The sequence below is a fragment of the Lacerta agilis genome, chromosome 6 (genome assembly GCF_009819535.1).
Source record: "Lacerta agilis isolate rLacAgi1 chromosome 6, rLacAgi1.pri, whole genome shotgun sequence".
Taxonomy (NCBI): Eukaryota; Metazoa; Chordata; class Lepidosauria; order Squamata; family Lacertidae; genus Lacerta; species Lacerta agilis.
Window position 1 is genome coordinate 84,573,812 of NC_046317.1, and position 15,424 is coordinate 84,589,235.

Below are 15,424 nucleotides of genomic sequence, written 5' to 3' on the forward strand. Positions count from 1 at the left end.
TAGAGTCACACTCATCTGCTGAGTCACGTAGAGCAGGAACAGGAAGTTACACATCCCCCTGTCTCTGTCCACTCTAGGAAGTAAAGCATGTTGTAATTGACTGTACTGATGTAACACATCCCACATGCTGGTGAAGGATTGGGAAACAGCTTGGATCCAAAAACCATGTCCCTAAACCAGGGAAAGGAATAGAGCTACCTAGAAGCTGATGACAGAAATTTAAAAAATTAGAGGCAGTGATATGCCATTTGACACACTGGTTATCTTACTAGGATTTTTAAAGGGCACAGTGCTACCTGATAATGTGGAAATGGCCACTCATGTCTTCTTCTTTTTAAAGGGAAGAAGATAACCCCATCACTGGTTTTTGAAATTGAACTCACAAATCTGGAACATAACAATTCATTGATAAATGGAGTCTTTCATTCAAACCCAGAATGTATTGATTGAAAGTGATGCAACTCAACTTTAGTCTCTTTTGGGATGGATCTGAGTTGCATGCCGTTGGGGAGATTTGATCTATGTTATCTATAATTAAATATGTCACTGTGGTTTGGCATACGCTGCTCATATTCTTTTTTCTTTTTTTCATTATCAGAAATATTTCTAAGTATTGCTTAGGTAGGGTGAATTATGTCGGGGATGCGCTGGTGCAATTGCCATTTTGCATGTTTCATAATTCTGAAACCATGGAAAGAAACAGAAAAGAAAAAAACCCTGTGATTGCTTTTCATCCATAGAACATATGATGTTATCATGGATGCTGTAGTATATAGAGCCTGCATAGAAGATATTAACATATCAAGGACTTTGTATTCCCCTCTGACCCTATGGCACTGCTCCCAATATCTGTATTCAACTTCCAACATCTGCAGACGGGTATCTATGTGTATAATGTATGCTGTCTGCGTGCTTTGAATCCCTGCATGAAAGATCATTGCCTGCGCCCTCCTTGACTTTTCCACCTGCTCTGCAATGCCTTTCATTTCCTCTATGATACCCTATCCTCTATTGCAGGGATGAGGAATCTGCAACCCTCTAGGTATTGTTTGACTGCACTTCCCATCAGTCCCGAGCAGCATGAGCAGGGATGCTGGGAGTTGTATTCGCGAGGGACCCCATCTCTGTTGTGCTGACTTCTGCAGCAAATATGTTGGCCAAGCTCACCATAAGTATTATTTACAAAAATAATAATAATGTTTAGTGGGATGTTTAATCTGACAAAAGAGATGGTACCTGTGAAATATGCAAGGGACACTTGGCAGATGTATAATCTGTAACTTTAAAAATGAAACAAAACACCTTGATACCCGCAACATACCCCTAAGAAGCAAATCAAGGACAAGGATTGAAAATAGAGGCTGTCCCTGGTAAATGGGAGAATTTCAGCTTATTCAGAAGCACAGTTGCTTGGGGGTGGGATGTGCATATTTACAGCAGTTTATTCAGCATAATTCAGGACAGATAAATCATGGTGTCTTTCCTTCGCCTTCACAAAGAGACAGTGAGAAAAACAATAGCTATACACAACAGAAGTTCCCAGCAGTCTGTGTGCTGGTGTGTGGCAGACACATGGCACATATAAAAGCCCCATGTCTGCAGCATACGGTAGAATGGAATTTCAACACCTGATCTAGGTTGGAAGCAGAGAGACACTTGTATTTACCCACTGCCAGTGTAAACTTTGGGGTTGATATTGCCTAGTGTGATGAGAAATCTTGCAAGCAGCACATCCCAATGTCCTTTGGGCTTGGAAAGAGCATAGTTGAAGGATATTTCCCTTTGGTCCTGTGGTGCATTTTCAGCCCAATATATCTCGGCAACGAGAAACATCTGATCAATACATATAAGTAAGCCAGCTCCCCTTGCAAGGAAATTATTTAGTTCTATTTATTTCATTTTTAGAAAAAGCACAATAGGCTTCTAGCATCCCACTAAGTTCTCCCCTCCCTACTTGGAGCTGTAAACTTGAAGTGTGATGGAAAACAGTGTGATATCACACTTTTTTCATCTTTGTATGGTGATGGAGAAGACCAAGCCAGTGGGCGAGGAGGGGAGACCCTTTTGAAAATGTCCAAATTGGCCCCTTAGCTTCAGTGCACACAGTCAACCTCAAAGTCTGGTTGGCAATCTATGCTAATGTCAGAAAACCTCATTACAAGTGACAAAGAGTCATGTTCCGCTCACTTGCCATCAAATATTTCTGAAAGAATGAAAGGACCAGGATGGTCTTGCTGAGCCGATACTAATTATTTCTGCATCCAGAGGGCTTTGGGAGTCATGTTAATTCTCAAGTCTCTCTTTAGCCCACATGCATTCCCTGGTGTAAACTTGCCAGAGCACAAATTATTTTACCGTCCCTTCGTAATTTGTCTCTCACTCTTGCATGCCAATTATCAAAACTGACCTAAGCTTCTGCTCTCTCAAGATCCCCCAGCTGGGAATTGCAAACTGATTTTTAAAAGGGGTCCGTTCCATGGAGCAAATGTGGATTGTGTTTAGGTCTCGTGGATGCATAAATGTATGTCGAGCTTCTGGGTGCCCTTTTACATTTCATGGTGCCACTTATTAATGAGCATATTCAAGAAGAGGATTAAGCACGGGTGCTAGAAAAGCTCAAAATGTAAGAGGAAGGAGATAAGCACACACAAGCAAGACTTTGTACTCTTAAGATTCGGAAAGCATTTAGCACCTGTGTTGTAAATCTGTTGCCAAATTACTAGGAGGGCTGTAGTAGGAAGCTGCCTGATACCATTTCAGACTTATATGCCCATCAAACCCAACATTGTTGGTCCTGACTTAGAGTGGCTCTTCAAGCTCTCAGACAGGTCTTTCACATGATCTGCTACATCAGACATGGGAAACACCCCCTCCCCAAATTGCTGGAGTGCAACTCCCATCATCCCTGACTACTGGCCATGCTGTTTGGAAGTGATGGGAGCTGTAATCTGATAACAGGCAGGGACCACAGTTTCCCCATCCCAGTGCTAGTTTACCTGGAGATATCAGGTAGTGAACCTGGAACCTTCTGCATGTAAGACACATGCTTGATTTTTTTAGCCTGTAGTTCTTCCCTTAACAGAAGTTGTGGTCTGATAACTAGCACATTTGGTTTATAAATATGAGATTTGTATTGAAAGTACAGCTGTAACACCCCTGGGTGATATTCAACAAATGATTTTCACTTGGACTCAATCCATATATTTGATGTGGGAACCATGGTAACTTCCTTTAATAGAATCATAGAATTGTAGACTTGGAAGGGACCCTGAGGATCATCTAGTTCAACCCCCTTCAATGCAGGAATATGAAGCTGTCCCATACAGGGATCGAATCTGCAACCTTGGTATTATCAGCACCAAGAAACAGCTGTGGGAGGAATGATTCTGATTTGGTTTCCCAGGACTTCAGAGCCAACGCCCCTCTTCCCCATCCTAGTTCCCAAGTAAGCTTGAAGCCTTGACTCTCCTTAAAGAAAGAAGCCCAGTTAAGCCATATGGGTTGTATGGCCACAGGTTTTGCTTAAATCAGGATGGCAAATGCAAAATCACACAACCTAGAAGAAAACACGAACAGCATCTAAATCTACATTTTGTTTTCCCGAAACATAAACTGAGAGCAGAATTAAATTAAAATAAAATAAAAATTCCTTCCAGTAGCACCTTAGAGGCCAACTAAGTTAGTTATTGGTATGAGCTTTCGTGTGCATGCACACTGCATGCACACTGCATGCACACAAAAGCTCATACCAATAACTAACTTAGTTGGTCTCTAAGGTGCTACTGGAAGGATTTATTTTATTTTATTTTATTTTGACTATGGCAGACCAACACGGCTACCCACCTGTAACTGAGAGGAGAATTAGAAGGGCATGACTGCGTGGTAGAGAGAATTTGAGTTCATGGGGGAGGGGGGAATTCATGAAGACTGGGCTTTCCCCTGAACTTTGGCCTGCCCCTTAAGGCACCCTGGTTCTCTAAAATGAGGAGGAGCCTAGAAGATGTGAACAGGAGTCAGACGCTCATAAGGACTCAATTCATTTCCAATGCTTATGGAGCAAGTTGCACACTAGGAGCTCTCCTTGGTCCTGCAGCAGGCAACAACCCTTGCTCTCTTCCTCTGTGGACTTCTCTGTGATACCAGAACAGAACAAGCAGACAGAAGCCACTGTCCTGTTGATCAGGCCATCCCAGAACCTCCCCTTGACCTAGATGTGGCCCTGTATCAATGGGGAGTGGGAAAATTTAATTGGGGTTGAGCTGGTGAGTGGAGAGTGCAATTATGCTGGGTGGTGCTTCACAAGTGCCTTCCCTCACCTTTTTCCCTGTTGACATTCCACCCCCTGATTCTGCCTGCATCATTCTGGGAGGCCTGATACTCTTTGGTTTGGTATTTAGCTGCATCTGGTACATAAGCCAAAGTCATGTCAATAATAATAATAATAATAATAATAATAATAATAATAATAAATATACTACCAATCACAAGGGCTAATGTTGCACATTTATATTCATTTCTCCACTTCAAGAGGATGCTGAGCCTTTGGCACACATGGTCCCATGGTGCTTAGTAGGCTAGGTGCCAACTTAAATACATGGGGTTCCCAGTTTATGGACCAGAACTACTGATCAAAGACCACACACATAATCATACCAATCACAGTTTTTACAGTCATCATTTGGAGAGATCCATGTGGAAGTAAATATAGTTTGAAGTGGGAAAAAAATCCTTCCAGTAGCACCTTAGAGACCAACTAAGTTTGTTCTCATACCAAGAACAAACTTGGTTGGTCTCTAAGGTGCTACTGGAAGGATTTTTTTTTAATTTTTTATTTTTTTTTTACTATGGCAGACCAACACAGCTACCTACCTGTAATAGTTTGAAGTGGACCTCCAAGACATACCAATCTTCTTTTGGACCTTCCTTCCTTCCTACCTTGTGTCCACCAGATGATGGATCTCTTTAGACAGCATTCAGACCTGCCTGAATCCCATTCCATGATGACTGCAAATAAGTCAGCAGTGCTTTAAAATTCCAGGCTAGCAAGGAGCTTAATACTGCGTAATGGACCCAGACCTACCACTGGTAACGCCAGGGGTGTTTTCAGCTTGTTTCATTTCATCCCTGTGATTTATTATATTTATTAGGAATCTGCAGATTTTATCCTCCAAGGGGCTGATAAAGCTTCCTGCAGTTGGCATAATGAAGACAATCCGTCGTGGAAGAAGGCTTGATTGTCTAATGACAGCTCCATACGTGTGGAAAAATGAAGTTGTCAATAGGAGTGCCGCTCGCTTTTGTAATGCAGAAATGTTTGCTTCATTGTAATAACACACACACACACACACACACACTCCAGTTATTTCTCAACCCGAATGAGCCTCAACATGGTCCCGAGGAGTTGATTTTCATTGCATTGTTGCTTTGTCTTCCTTTCTTTGTAAATGAAACTAAGCAAAATCAAAACAATACCTGTTTTCCTCCCCCCCTTCCAAATCAGCAGAAAGGAAAGAAGAACACGTCAGCAGACCTCCTGCAGCAGCCGAGCGACACTCTCCTACCCTGGCGCCATCAGCAGAATTCTCATGGGCTGAGGCGGCAGAAGCGAGACTGGGTCATCCCGCCGATCAACGTGCCAGAGAATTCGAGAGGACCCTTCCCACAGCAGCTGGTTAGGGTGAGTGGGACGGCTGAATAATGGATGCCCATGATTGATTGTCGGTCCGATGGCACCCTGCACATTTCCCAAAGCTTGTTTGAGGTGTCGTTTTCAGAGAGGAAGCTCATTTCTCCAACGCTGAAGGCCAAACTCAGTGTGACTTTAGCAGTATACCTGTGCCTTTAAGTGGGTTTTGTTTTTTAACACAGGGATGGGGAACTTATTTCCAGCTCAAGGGCCACGTTCCATTCTAGGCAGCCTTCCAAGGGCCACATGGCAAGGCTGGGCAGGGCTAGAGGCAAAAGTTGGTGGAGCAATGAGTGTGAATTTTACCTTTGTATAGTGGGCTAGTTTCCTCCATATGGGCAAGTGAAATGCATAATCAAAGTTGAAGGATGCACGCCAGCCTGGAAGAGGGGAACTCAACAAGGATGTAAAGCAGCACTAGTGCTTTTTTGATGTAGGAGTGTCCCGTGGGCCAGATAACGAGACATGGAGGGCCACATTTATCCCCCTGGCCTGAGGTTCCCCTTCCATTGCTGCTTCAGGAGGGGTGATCCAGATTGGGACACTAGCAAGAGGATGAGGGAGGGGGTCTTTAGTTCTCCCCACACACACCTTGCAGTGATCCAGATCAGGACCGTAGCAAATGGGCCAGCAGTTAAAGCCCCTTTACCCCCATGTCAGGGTCCTGATCCACCAGGCTGGCAATTTGTGTGACAGCATACAGACCTGCACTTAAAGGCACAGCGAGACGTTTAAAGTAATATGTAGTTTTGTCGTGAGTCTGGAGATGGCTGGCTCTGTTTTGGCGATAGGCTGTTTGCAATTCCAAGTGGTGCACCATATTTTTTGTAGATGCTTGGAGCTGAAAGTACCATCGTATTATTACCATTCTTTGCATTTGTATGCTGCTTCTCCACATAGAGACACCCTAAGCAGAGCACGTATCAAGAACAATGGTACAGTAACAGGAATACTTATCAAAGCACAGTTGCAATGAATCTGTAATGCTCTGTTACCCCAGGGAAGCTGTAGCCATTCAACTGAAGTTCTGCACTCTGATCCAAGGCTAGTGGTTACATGGGGTGGGGGGGGACACACTCTGCACATGCTTAGAGGCATGATTGCCTCTGTTATCACCTTACATGCTCCTAAACCAAATCCCAGCATGGACACCTCTTTTTCTTACTTGCATACTACCCACCCACTTTTATTTTTGATGTTTTAATTGTTTTTTATACAGTGCCGCCGGTGCACATGGCATTTTACACAGTACAAGGAGACAGGTCCCTCCATCTAGGCACTTAGAGTTCAACAGCCAGCGCAGTAGGGGGAAAAAAACAGAAGGAGGGAATGTGCGGCTGAAATGGAAAGCAATATAATAAATAATAATAATTTTATTATTTGTACCCCGCCCATCTGCATTTGTGTCAGTTGATTGTGCTTAGCTGTGCTTATAGGCTGCACTGCAGCTCAAGGACTCATTCCAGGTGAGGAGCAAATGCTCAAGAAGGATACAAAGTGGTGCAGAGAGGGGTGTTGCCTGGGAAGAGGAGTGTGTGGCTAGGGAGGGCCACACTCAACCTCAGGCCTCAGGTTTCTCCCAAAGCTTTTGGCCTTTCATTGCCGGCTGCTCCTCTTTTACTTAGCTCCTTCGGTTCCCAGAGAGGCAATTGCCAGCTGGCACTCATAGCAATACTCACCCTTGTTAATTGGCCCTATTTGATGGCTCTTCCCAACAAACTTCCCACTAGGTGCACAGTTGTCAAAACTCTGTAACTGGCCATTACCCCCTACAGCAAGTTAGAAAGTTTGTGATCATTCCATGACATCAGCATCACTAATGGTGTGCTTGGAAATGACAGGCTACAAGCAGAGACTTTTAAGTTATAGTCCAGTTCACTTACAAGAAGATGGCACAGAGAAGTTTGAATGACGCAGAGCACATATGGATATGTTTACTGTCAATAGCCAAAGCAAAACAGAAATGCACGCCATGTATTTTGCATCCACCACGCTTTCTATTTTGGAAGGGGGGGGGGAACCCAAAACAAATATTGTGTAAAACAAATGAAAGAAGAAGTAAAAGCCACCGGCAAACATTTTGTCAAGTTGTGCTCTGGAAGAAAATTGCAATGTAATTGCAAGAAATTTTAGAAAATAATTGGAGAAAATGAGGGTGCATCATTTGCATGCCTTGTCAGGAAACAATACTTCCCGAGTCCTTTCCAAGATTAAAATGAATGCTGTCATTACCTGCTCCATACTGATTAGCCATTGCCTCACTAAGCACATGACACTCGGAAGCGAAAAGTGGTTTGTTAAATCCCTCCGAGGTACGCGCAGTCTTGATAACATAAATTACATCTGAAAATGTATACTCTCCTTAACCCACTGCATTTCCTGGATGACACATGAAATATAACTGGGGTGTCTTGAGTGCTAGAGGCCGACTCACGCAGCCTTCTTTCTGCCTTCCCCCATGCCCCCTGGAGAGCCACTGGGACAAAAGATCACATGGCGATGTGGTCATTCCAGGATGCGCTCCCAGGCTGGAAGCCCATTTGCAAAGAGGCACTGTGAATGTCCTAAAGGAATGCACTGGGAAGAAGGAAAGACCAGGTCACCTCATAAGGGTGATAGGATAAATGACACCTCGTCTACCTCCCTTCTGCCATGTTCTAGCCACCCATTTTGGAGGCATGTTTGCTTCGCCCCCAACTCCAATCCTATTGAATGGTAAAAATGAAACAAACCCCCCCCCCCAAAGCTTCTGCACAGCATTAGCCAGTGCTGCTTGGAGCTCTACCACCATGGCTCTTCTGCTTTGGTCCACTGCCAGAGGAGGGTTCCCACCAAAGGACACTTTACCCAAGTTTCCTGCAATCCTGGAACCTGGTCTTCTCACCCTTCCATCACACAAACCACCTGTAGGGAGGGAGGAAGACCATGCAATCGTCAGTACCTGACAAGTGTCCTGGCAGCTCACTTAAGCCACATGTAGAAGATGAAAAGGCTGGGCAATCTAGGCTTCACTTTCCTAGCAGGCACTGCAGCAATCTAATGGTCAACGAAAGCTCCTAGGAAAAATCCCATGGCTGAAGACCTTGGACAGATTCCTACTTTCTGTCTAGGTTTGGTGTCTGATCTTGCCAAGCATTCCAGTTTGATACAGTAATAGTCTCTGCTCACCAATGGGAAAACAAAACAAAACAGGGAAATAATTGAACAGGAGCTGATTATGCAATGGCAGTGCCTCCATTTTGGAATGGCTAACATTTGCATTTCCATCTTTGATGGTTCAGGGACAAGAAGACACTAAGCCTCTTTGGGCATTAGGACCATGTGGAGAGGAGTGTTCTATCTCTGCCATCCTTTATCATCATTCCCATCTCCTTCAAGTCACGGAGCACACCTGTGTGAAGTAAGGGGCTTCCTGGATGTGCAGAGGTTCTCTGGGGAATTTGGAACCCTGGGAAGCCAGAGTTGTGAAGCACACAGGGAACCTCCATGGATTCTCCTCCTTCACAAAAGCAGCCTCCGTGAGCAGAGGGTGATGGGAATGGTGATAGTGGAGGGGTACAGCTCGTATTGTTCTCCCTATTTGCCCCCCCCAATGTGTTGTTGTTTTAAGCACTGGATCCTATCTCCCCAAAAGGGCTATTGTGATGATAACATGGGAGTGTGGATTGAAGAATACTGATGAAGCATCTTTTTTGGGGGGGGATCAGTTTGAATAGTTAAATTATCAGTATCCAAACTTAAATTTTGAGAAGCTGACACATACTCAGAGTCTGACTGGAGTACAAGTTGAAATTGTCATGGTTAGTGTAGCGCAGAACTCGTAAACATTCTGCGGGGATTGATCATGCTCACGGAAAGCTATCCTGCATCAGAGAGTTAAGAAACCAACTACAATTAAGAATTGCCAGCAGTCATTAAGCAATTAAGTTGAGTAATTAATTCTGTAAGGTATGGATTCCATGATTGGCTGACTGTGTCATGTGCGCAGAGGCATTGCAAAAAGTGGCAGCAGAGAATAATCCTTGGGTTGCAGTAGAGCGTAATTCTTTAGTTAACCCCCTCTTCCCATAAAATAATTCCCAGTATGTTTTCTATTGTGTAACTAAAACTGTGACCCTCACAGCTACCAAGTCTTAAACATTCTATTTCTACATGCGCGAGGCATAAACAGACATAACTAAAGTTGAGAGAGGTAAGCCAAACTCTATGTGGTCAACACCAGGCAGTTTGATTATACTATAAGCAGCCCTGAACCAGGTTACCTAAGGGACCACCTCTGCCCAGCAACTGCACTCCACAGATGGAGCACTGCTGAGGGCAGCACACGCCCAGTGTTGGATTTAGGTATAAGCTAAACAAGCAATAGCTTAGGGCCCCACTCCCTTGGGCCCCCCCAAAAAAATTAAAGGGGAAAAACTGGATGTACATTTCCAAAATATAAGATAAAAAACAAATAAAATAAAACCTACATACAGCAACAGTGTTTTGTGTTGTGTAGGCTCCTGTGGTGTAAGTAATGGGCGCCGCCTGCTAGCCTGCTCCCTAAAATATCTCCGATTTGCTCATTTCTATATATAGGGTGCCTACATTCTGCATGGACTAGTTGCATGGCAGCATGCGCAAATGGCTTTAGATACCTATTTTAGGTCCATAGATTACCATATAGCATATATTCAACACACACAAAAACCAGCAGCAATTTGTTGTTGACAAAGGACAGCTGGAATCATAGAATCATAGAGTTGGAAGAGACCACAAGGGCCATCCAGTCCAACCCCCTGCCAAGCAGGAAACACCATCAAAGCATTCCTGACAGATGGCTGTCAAGCCTCCGCTTAAAGACCTCCAAAGAAGGAGACTCCACCACACTCCTTGGTAGCAAATTCCACTGTCGAACAGCTCTCACCGTCAGGAAGTTCTTCCTAATGTTTAGGTGGAATCTTCTTTCTTGTAGTTTGAATCCATTGCCCCGTGTCCGCTTCTCTGGAGCAGCAGAAAACAACCTTTCACCCTCCTCTATATGACATCCTTTTATATATTTGAACATGGCTATCACATCACCCCTCAACCTTCTCCTCTCCAGGCTAAACATACCCAGCTCCCTAAGCCGTTCCTGGACATATAAAGGGCCCCATTACTTTCAGTAGCTTAGGGCCTCATCAAACCTAAATCCAGCCCTGCACATGCCCCGGAGGTGGTATGCATAGGGGCTACTAGAAACCAGGCTTTTGGTGTTTCAGCTCCAGCCTTCTGGAATTGGTCATCAGCTGAAATTAGGCATCATGATGTTAGGTCCCTACTGAATATGTTTCTCTTTCCTTTGAGGTTTGACCCAGCCATTTGTGGAATATTAATTGCCCCCATGAATTTTAAATACGGTTTTGCTGTTTTTAGAGCTTCTGGTTTTGGGGGAAAGCAGCTCGGGGCTGGTGCGAGGGCTTGGGCTGGTTTGCAGCACACGCCCCACCTTCACATGAAAAGATGCTTCGCCGCTAGGTTGGGCAGATGAAGATGTCCAGTTTTGCTGCTGCAGGTGCACCATGGTGTTTCTTCTCTCTGTGCTCCTCCCAGTGGTCATTCTTCCTCTGGTCACTTCTGTGGATACGCAACCTGACTGCCTGTCTCTAGGCACTGCAGCCATTTGCAAGGGATTCCTACACAGCATGGTCTGCCAACTGGTCTGGTGCCTGAAGCCAGCTCCCCGTAAAGAGATCCTTGAGGATCCTACATTAAACAGCAAATAAAACAATCCCAAACAAAACATTACAAAAGAAAGTCAGTGTGCATTCCAAGCAACACAATTAACAGGAGACTAAAGCGTTATCGTAAAGGTTTCAAAATGAAGCTTTTCACTTGAAGTAAAATAGCATGAGCAAGAACTGTGAACTATCTGACATCAAGTGTAGTTTGACCCATAAAGTGCTACTCTCTTTAATGTACCATTTGGGACAAAATTGTATGTCTTCAGAGACCATCATTCAGTGCTTTTTCAGATCCTTGTGATAATCATCACCCCAGGGTATTCTGTTGTCGGAAAGATCTAGGGGAACAGTTCTGATCTGGTTTTGAATACTCCTTTTTGTCAGGCGTCAGAAACCTTGAATTGATTGTGGCATTGCGTGGAGGTTAAACCATCTGTAGCCCAGGTGTCTCTCTCCAAAGCTTCAATGAGCTTTCCACATATGCAGTAATTTTATTTATCCGTTTATTCTTTACATTTATTTATTCTCTTCATTTATATCATGTTGCTACGGCAACTTGCCGCGAGAATTAAAATAAACAGATAGCTGCTTCCTACTGACCTGTCTTTTCTGACAGGGACGATCTCTCTGAACCTCCATTTGCCATTCACATGCAATAAAATCAGTGTATGCATGAGAGAGAGAGAGGGAGAGAGAGAGAGAGAGAGAGGAGATTCAACTGTTATGACTAGGGATGGAGGAGAAATCTGATTCAATTGCATTTAGAAGTGAACCTACCTGATTTGCACTTTGCGAAACAACCCAAGAACTAAAGCCACAACCGTTCTTCAAACTTCGGACTTCTCCAGATTTTGCAGCACAATTTCCCAGCCAAGTGATATGTACAAAAATTCATATGCTAGGGTAAAATGTTAGTTAAAATGTATATATTCATGGGTGGGGGAGGCTATAAAAATGCATTATTGAAGGAGAAATTGCTCTGCAAAAGTTGCAAGCCACACCGAAATGCTAAGGAATCTTTGCTAATGACTTAATTTCACTTTTTTGCCAAGTTATGTAGAAATGTAGAGAAGTGGACTTAATATTTTAAAAAAGAGAACCTTGAGCAAACCAAAACAGAGAATCCAAGGTATTCCATTCATAAACAACAGCAAGGCACAAACACAGAGAGCATTTTACTGTGTGCTTGAATTTGCCTTCCCTGCAGCTGCCTGCATCCTGTTTCCCATTTTTTTTATAGGTCAAACTAATTTGAAATTCATGGGCAAATCTTTTTTTGGCTCCTTCCCCCCTTCATCCGGCTTTCTATTGTGAATACAGAAAGTTCCATTTTATGGGAAGTTGATTAGCTGCTTGTCAGTATTTGAGCAAGGCTCCGCCTGAATGAAGTTTCAATCCTTGCCAAGGTGAATAAAGCTGGATGGGGCCCACATAAGCCCGAAGTACAGCCCCCTTTCCAGTTCTGCTGGGATGAGCAGTAATTCTCTGCTCATTAAAGCATTTCGTTCTTTGGGAAAATATGGTAAACGAAACAAGACGTGCCACGTTATTCTTGCAAACGTATTCAGCCCTCCCTGTCAATTGCAATCCCTCTTCATTCCATGAATTTACTTTGTAAGCTTCAGCTGCATCTGATGTGAGGGCCTTGATGAACCAGTGTGCCATGGATGCAACAGAGGAGAGGCTGCGATTCATTTCGGACAGCAACTTTGGGCAGAAAACTCCTTCTCTGACCTATGCACAGTCATTCCAATGTGTACGTTGTTGTGGTTGTGGTTGTTGTGGATGCGGATGGTGCTGTGGTCTAAACCACCAAGCCTCTTGGGCTTTCCGATTGAAAGGTCAGTGGTTTGAATCCCCACAATCCCCCTTTGCTCTGTCCCAGCTCCTGCCAACCTATCAGTCTGAAAGCACACCAGTGCAAGTAGATAAATAGGTACCGCTGTGGCGGGAAGGTAAACGGCATTTCCGTGTGCTCTGGCACTTGTCACGGTGTTCCGTTGTGCCAGAAGTGGTTTAGTCATGCTGGCCACATGACCTGGAAAGCTGTCTGCAGACAAATGCTGGCTCCCTTGGCCTGAAAAGCGAGATGAGTGCCGTAACCCCATAATCACCTTTGACTACACTTAATCGTCCAGGGGTCCTTTACCTTTACTTTACCTGTGGTTGTTGCATTTATATCCCACCTTTCCTCCAAGGAGGCATATAAGGTGGCATGCACAGTTCCCCCATCCCCATTTTATCTTCACAACAACCCTGTGATGTATGCCAAGGTGAGAGTGAATGAGCGGCCCGAGAGCACCCAGTGAGCTTCCTGGCTGAATGGGCATTTGAACCCTGGTCTCCTATCTCCTAGTCTGGCCATATAGAGCCTGCTGTGCCTATAAATGTATGCAAAAGGCATTAACTCGGGGTGGAAATATGAAACATTCCCCCCTGCCAATCCACTCTAGAGATGATGATGGTGATGATGATGAAGATTTATATGTTGTTCGTTGTTGTTGTTCAGTCGTTCAGTCGTGTCCGACTCTTCGTGATCCCATGGACCAGAGCACGCCAGGCACGCCTATCCTTCACTGCCTCCCGCAGTTTGGCCAAACTCATGTTAGTAGCTTCGAGAACACTGTCCAACCATCTCATCCTCTGTCGTCCCCTTCTCCTTGTGCCCTCCATCTTTCCCAACATCAGGGTCTTTTCCAGGGAGTCTTCTCTTCTCATGAGGTGGCCAAAGTACTGGAGCCTCAACTTCAGGATCTGTCCTTCTAGTGAGCACTCAGGGCCGATTTCCTTGAGAATGGATAGGTTTGATCTTCTTGCAGTCCATGGGACTCTCAAGAGTCTCCTCCAGCACCATAATTCAAAAGCATCAATTCTTCGGCGATCAGCCTTCTTTATGGTCCAGCTCTCACTTCCGTACATTACTACTGGGAAAACCATAGCTTTAACTATACGGACCTTTGTTGGCAAGGTGATGTCTTTGCTTTTTAAGATGCTGTCTAGGTTTGTCATTGCTTTTCTCCCAAGAAGTAGGCGTCTTCTAATTTCGTGACTGCTGTCACCATCTGCAGTGATCATGGAACCCAAGAAAGTGAAATCTCTCACTGCCTCCATTTCTTCCCCTTCTATTTGCCAGGAGGTGATGGGACCAGTGGCCATGATCTTAGTTTTTTTGATGTTGAGCTTCAGACCATATTTTGCGCTTTCCTCTTTCACCCTCATTAAAAGGTTCTTCAATTCCTCCTCACTTTCTGCCATCAAGGTTGTATCATCAGCATATCTGAGGTTGTTGATATTTTTTCCGGCAATCTTAATTCCGGTTTGGGATTCATCCAGCCCAGCCTTTCGCATGATGAATTCTGCATATAAGTTAAATAAGCAGGGAGACAATATACAGCCTTGTCGTACTCCTTTCCCAATTTTGAACCAATCAGTTATTCCATATCCAGTTCTAACTGTAGCTTCTTGTCCCACATACAGATTTCTCAGGAGACGGATGAGGTGATCAGGCACTCCCATTTCTTTAAGAACTTTCCATAGTTTGCTGTGGTCGACACAGTCAAATGCTTTTGCGTAGTCAATGAAGCAGAAGTAGATGTTTTTTCTGGAACTCTCTAGCTTTCTCCATAATCCAGCACATGTTTGCAATTTGGTCTCTGGTTCCTCTGCCCCTTCGAAATCCAGCTTGCACTTCTGGGGGTTCTCGGTCCACGTACTGCTTAAGCCTGCCTTGTAGAATTTTAAGCATAACCTTGCTAGCGTGTGAAATGAGTGCAATTGTGCAGTAGTTGGAGCATTCTTTGGCACTGCCCTTCTTTGGGATTAGGATGTAAACTGATCTTCTCCAATCCTCTGGCCACTGCTGAGTTTTCCAAACTTGTTGGCATATTGAGTGTAGCACCTTAACAGCATCATCTTTTAGGATTTTAAATAGTTCAGCTGGAATATCATCACTTCCACTGGCCTTGTTGTTAGCAAGGCTTTCTAAGGCCCATTTGACTTCACTCTCCAGGATGTCTGGCTCAAGGTCAGCAACCAC

The 15,424-nt window shown here is 44.3% G+C and overlaps 1 protein-coding gene across 7 annotated transcripts in view; it reads left to right on the plus strand.

Annotated features, from left to right (window-relative positions):
• Positions 1–15,424, plus strand: part of CDH4 (cadherin 4) — a 763,202-nt gene that overhangs the window by 462,476 nt on the left and 285,302 nt on the right. For 4 of the 7 annotated variants that reach the window (XM_033153668.1, XM_033153670.1, XM_033153666.1 and 1 more), the window contains one exon: positions 5,501–5,677. In XM_033153668.1, coding sequence (XP_033009559.1) covers positions 5,501–5,677 — 177 coding nt within the window. The remainder of the gene's footprint in view (positions 1–5,500; positions 5,678–15,424) is intronic. The other 3 variants (XM_033153667.1, XM_033153669.1, XM_033153671.1) reach the window with 1 other exon arrangement.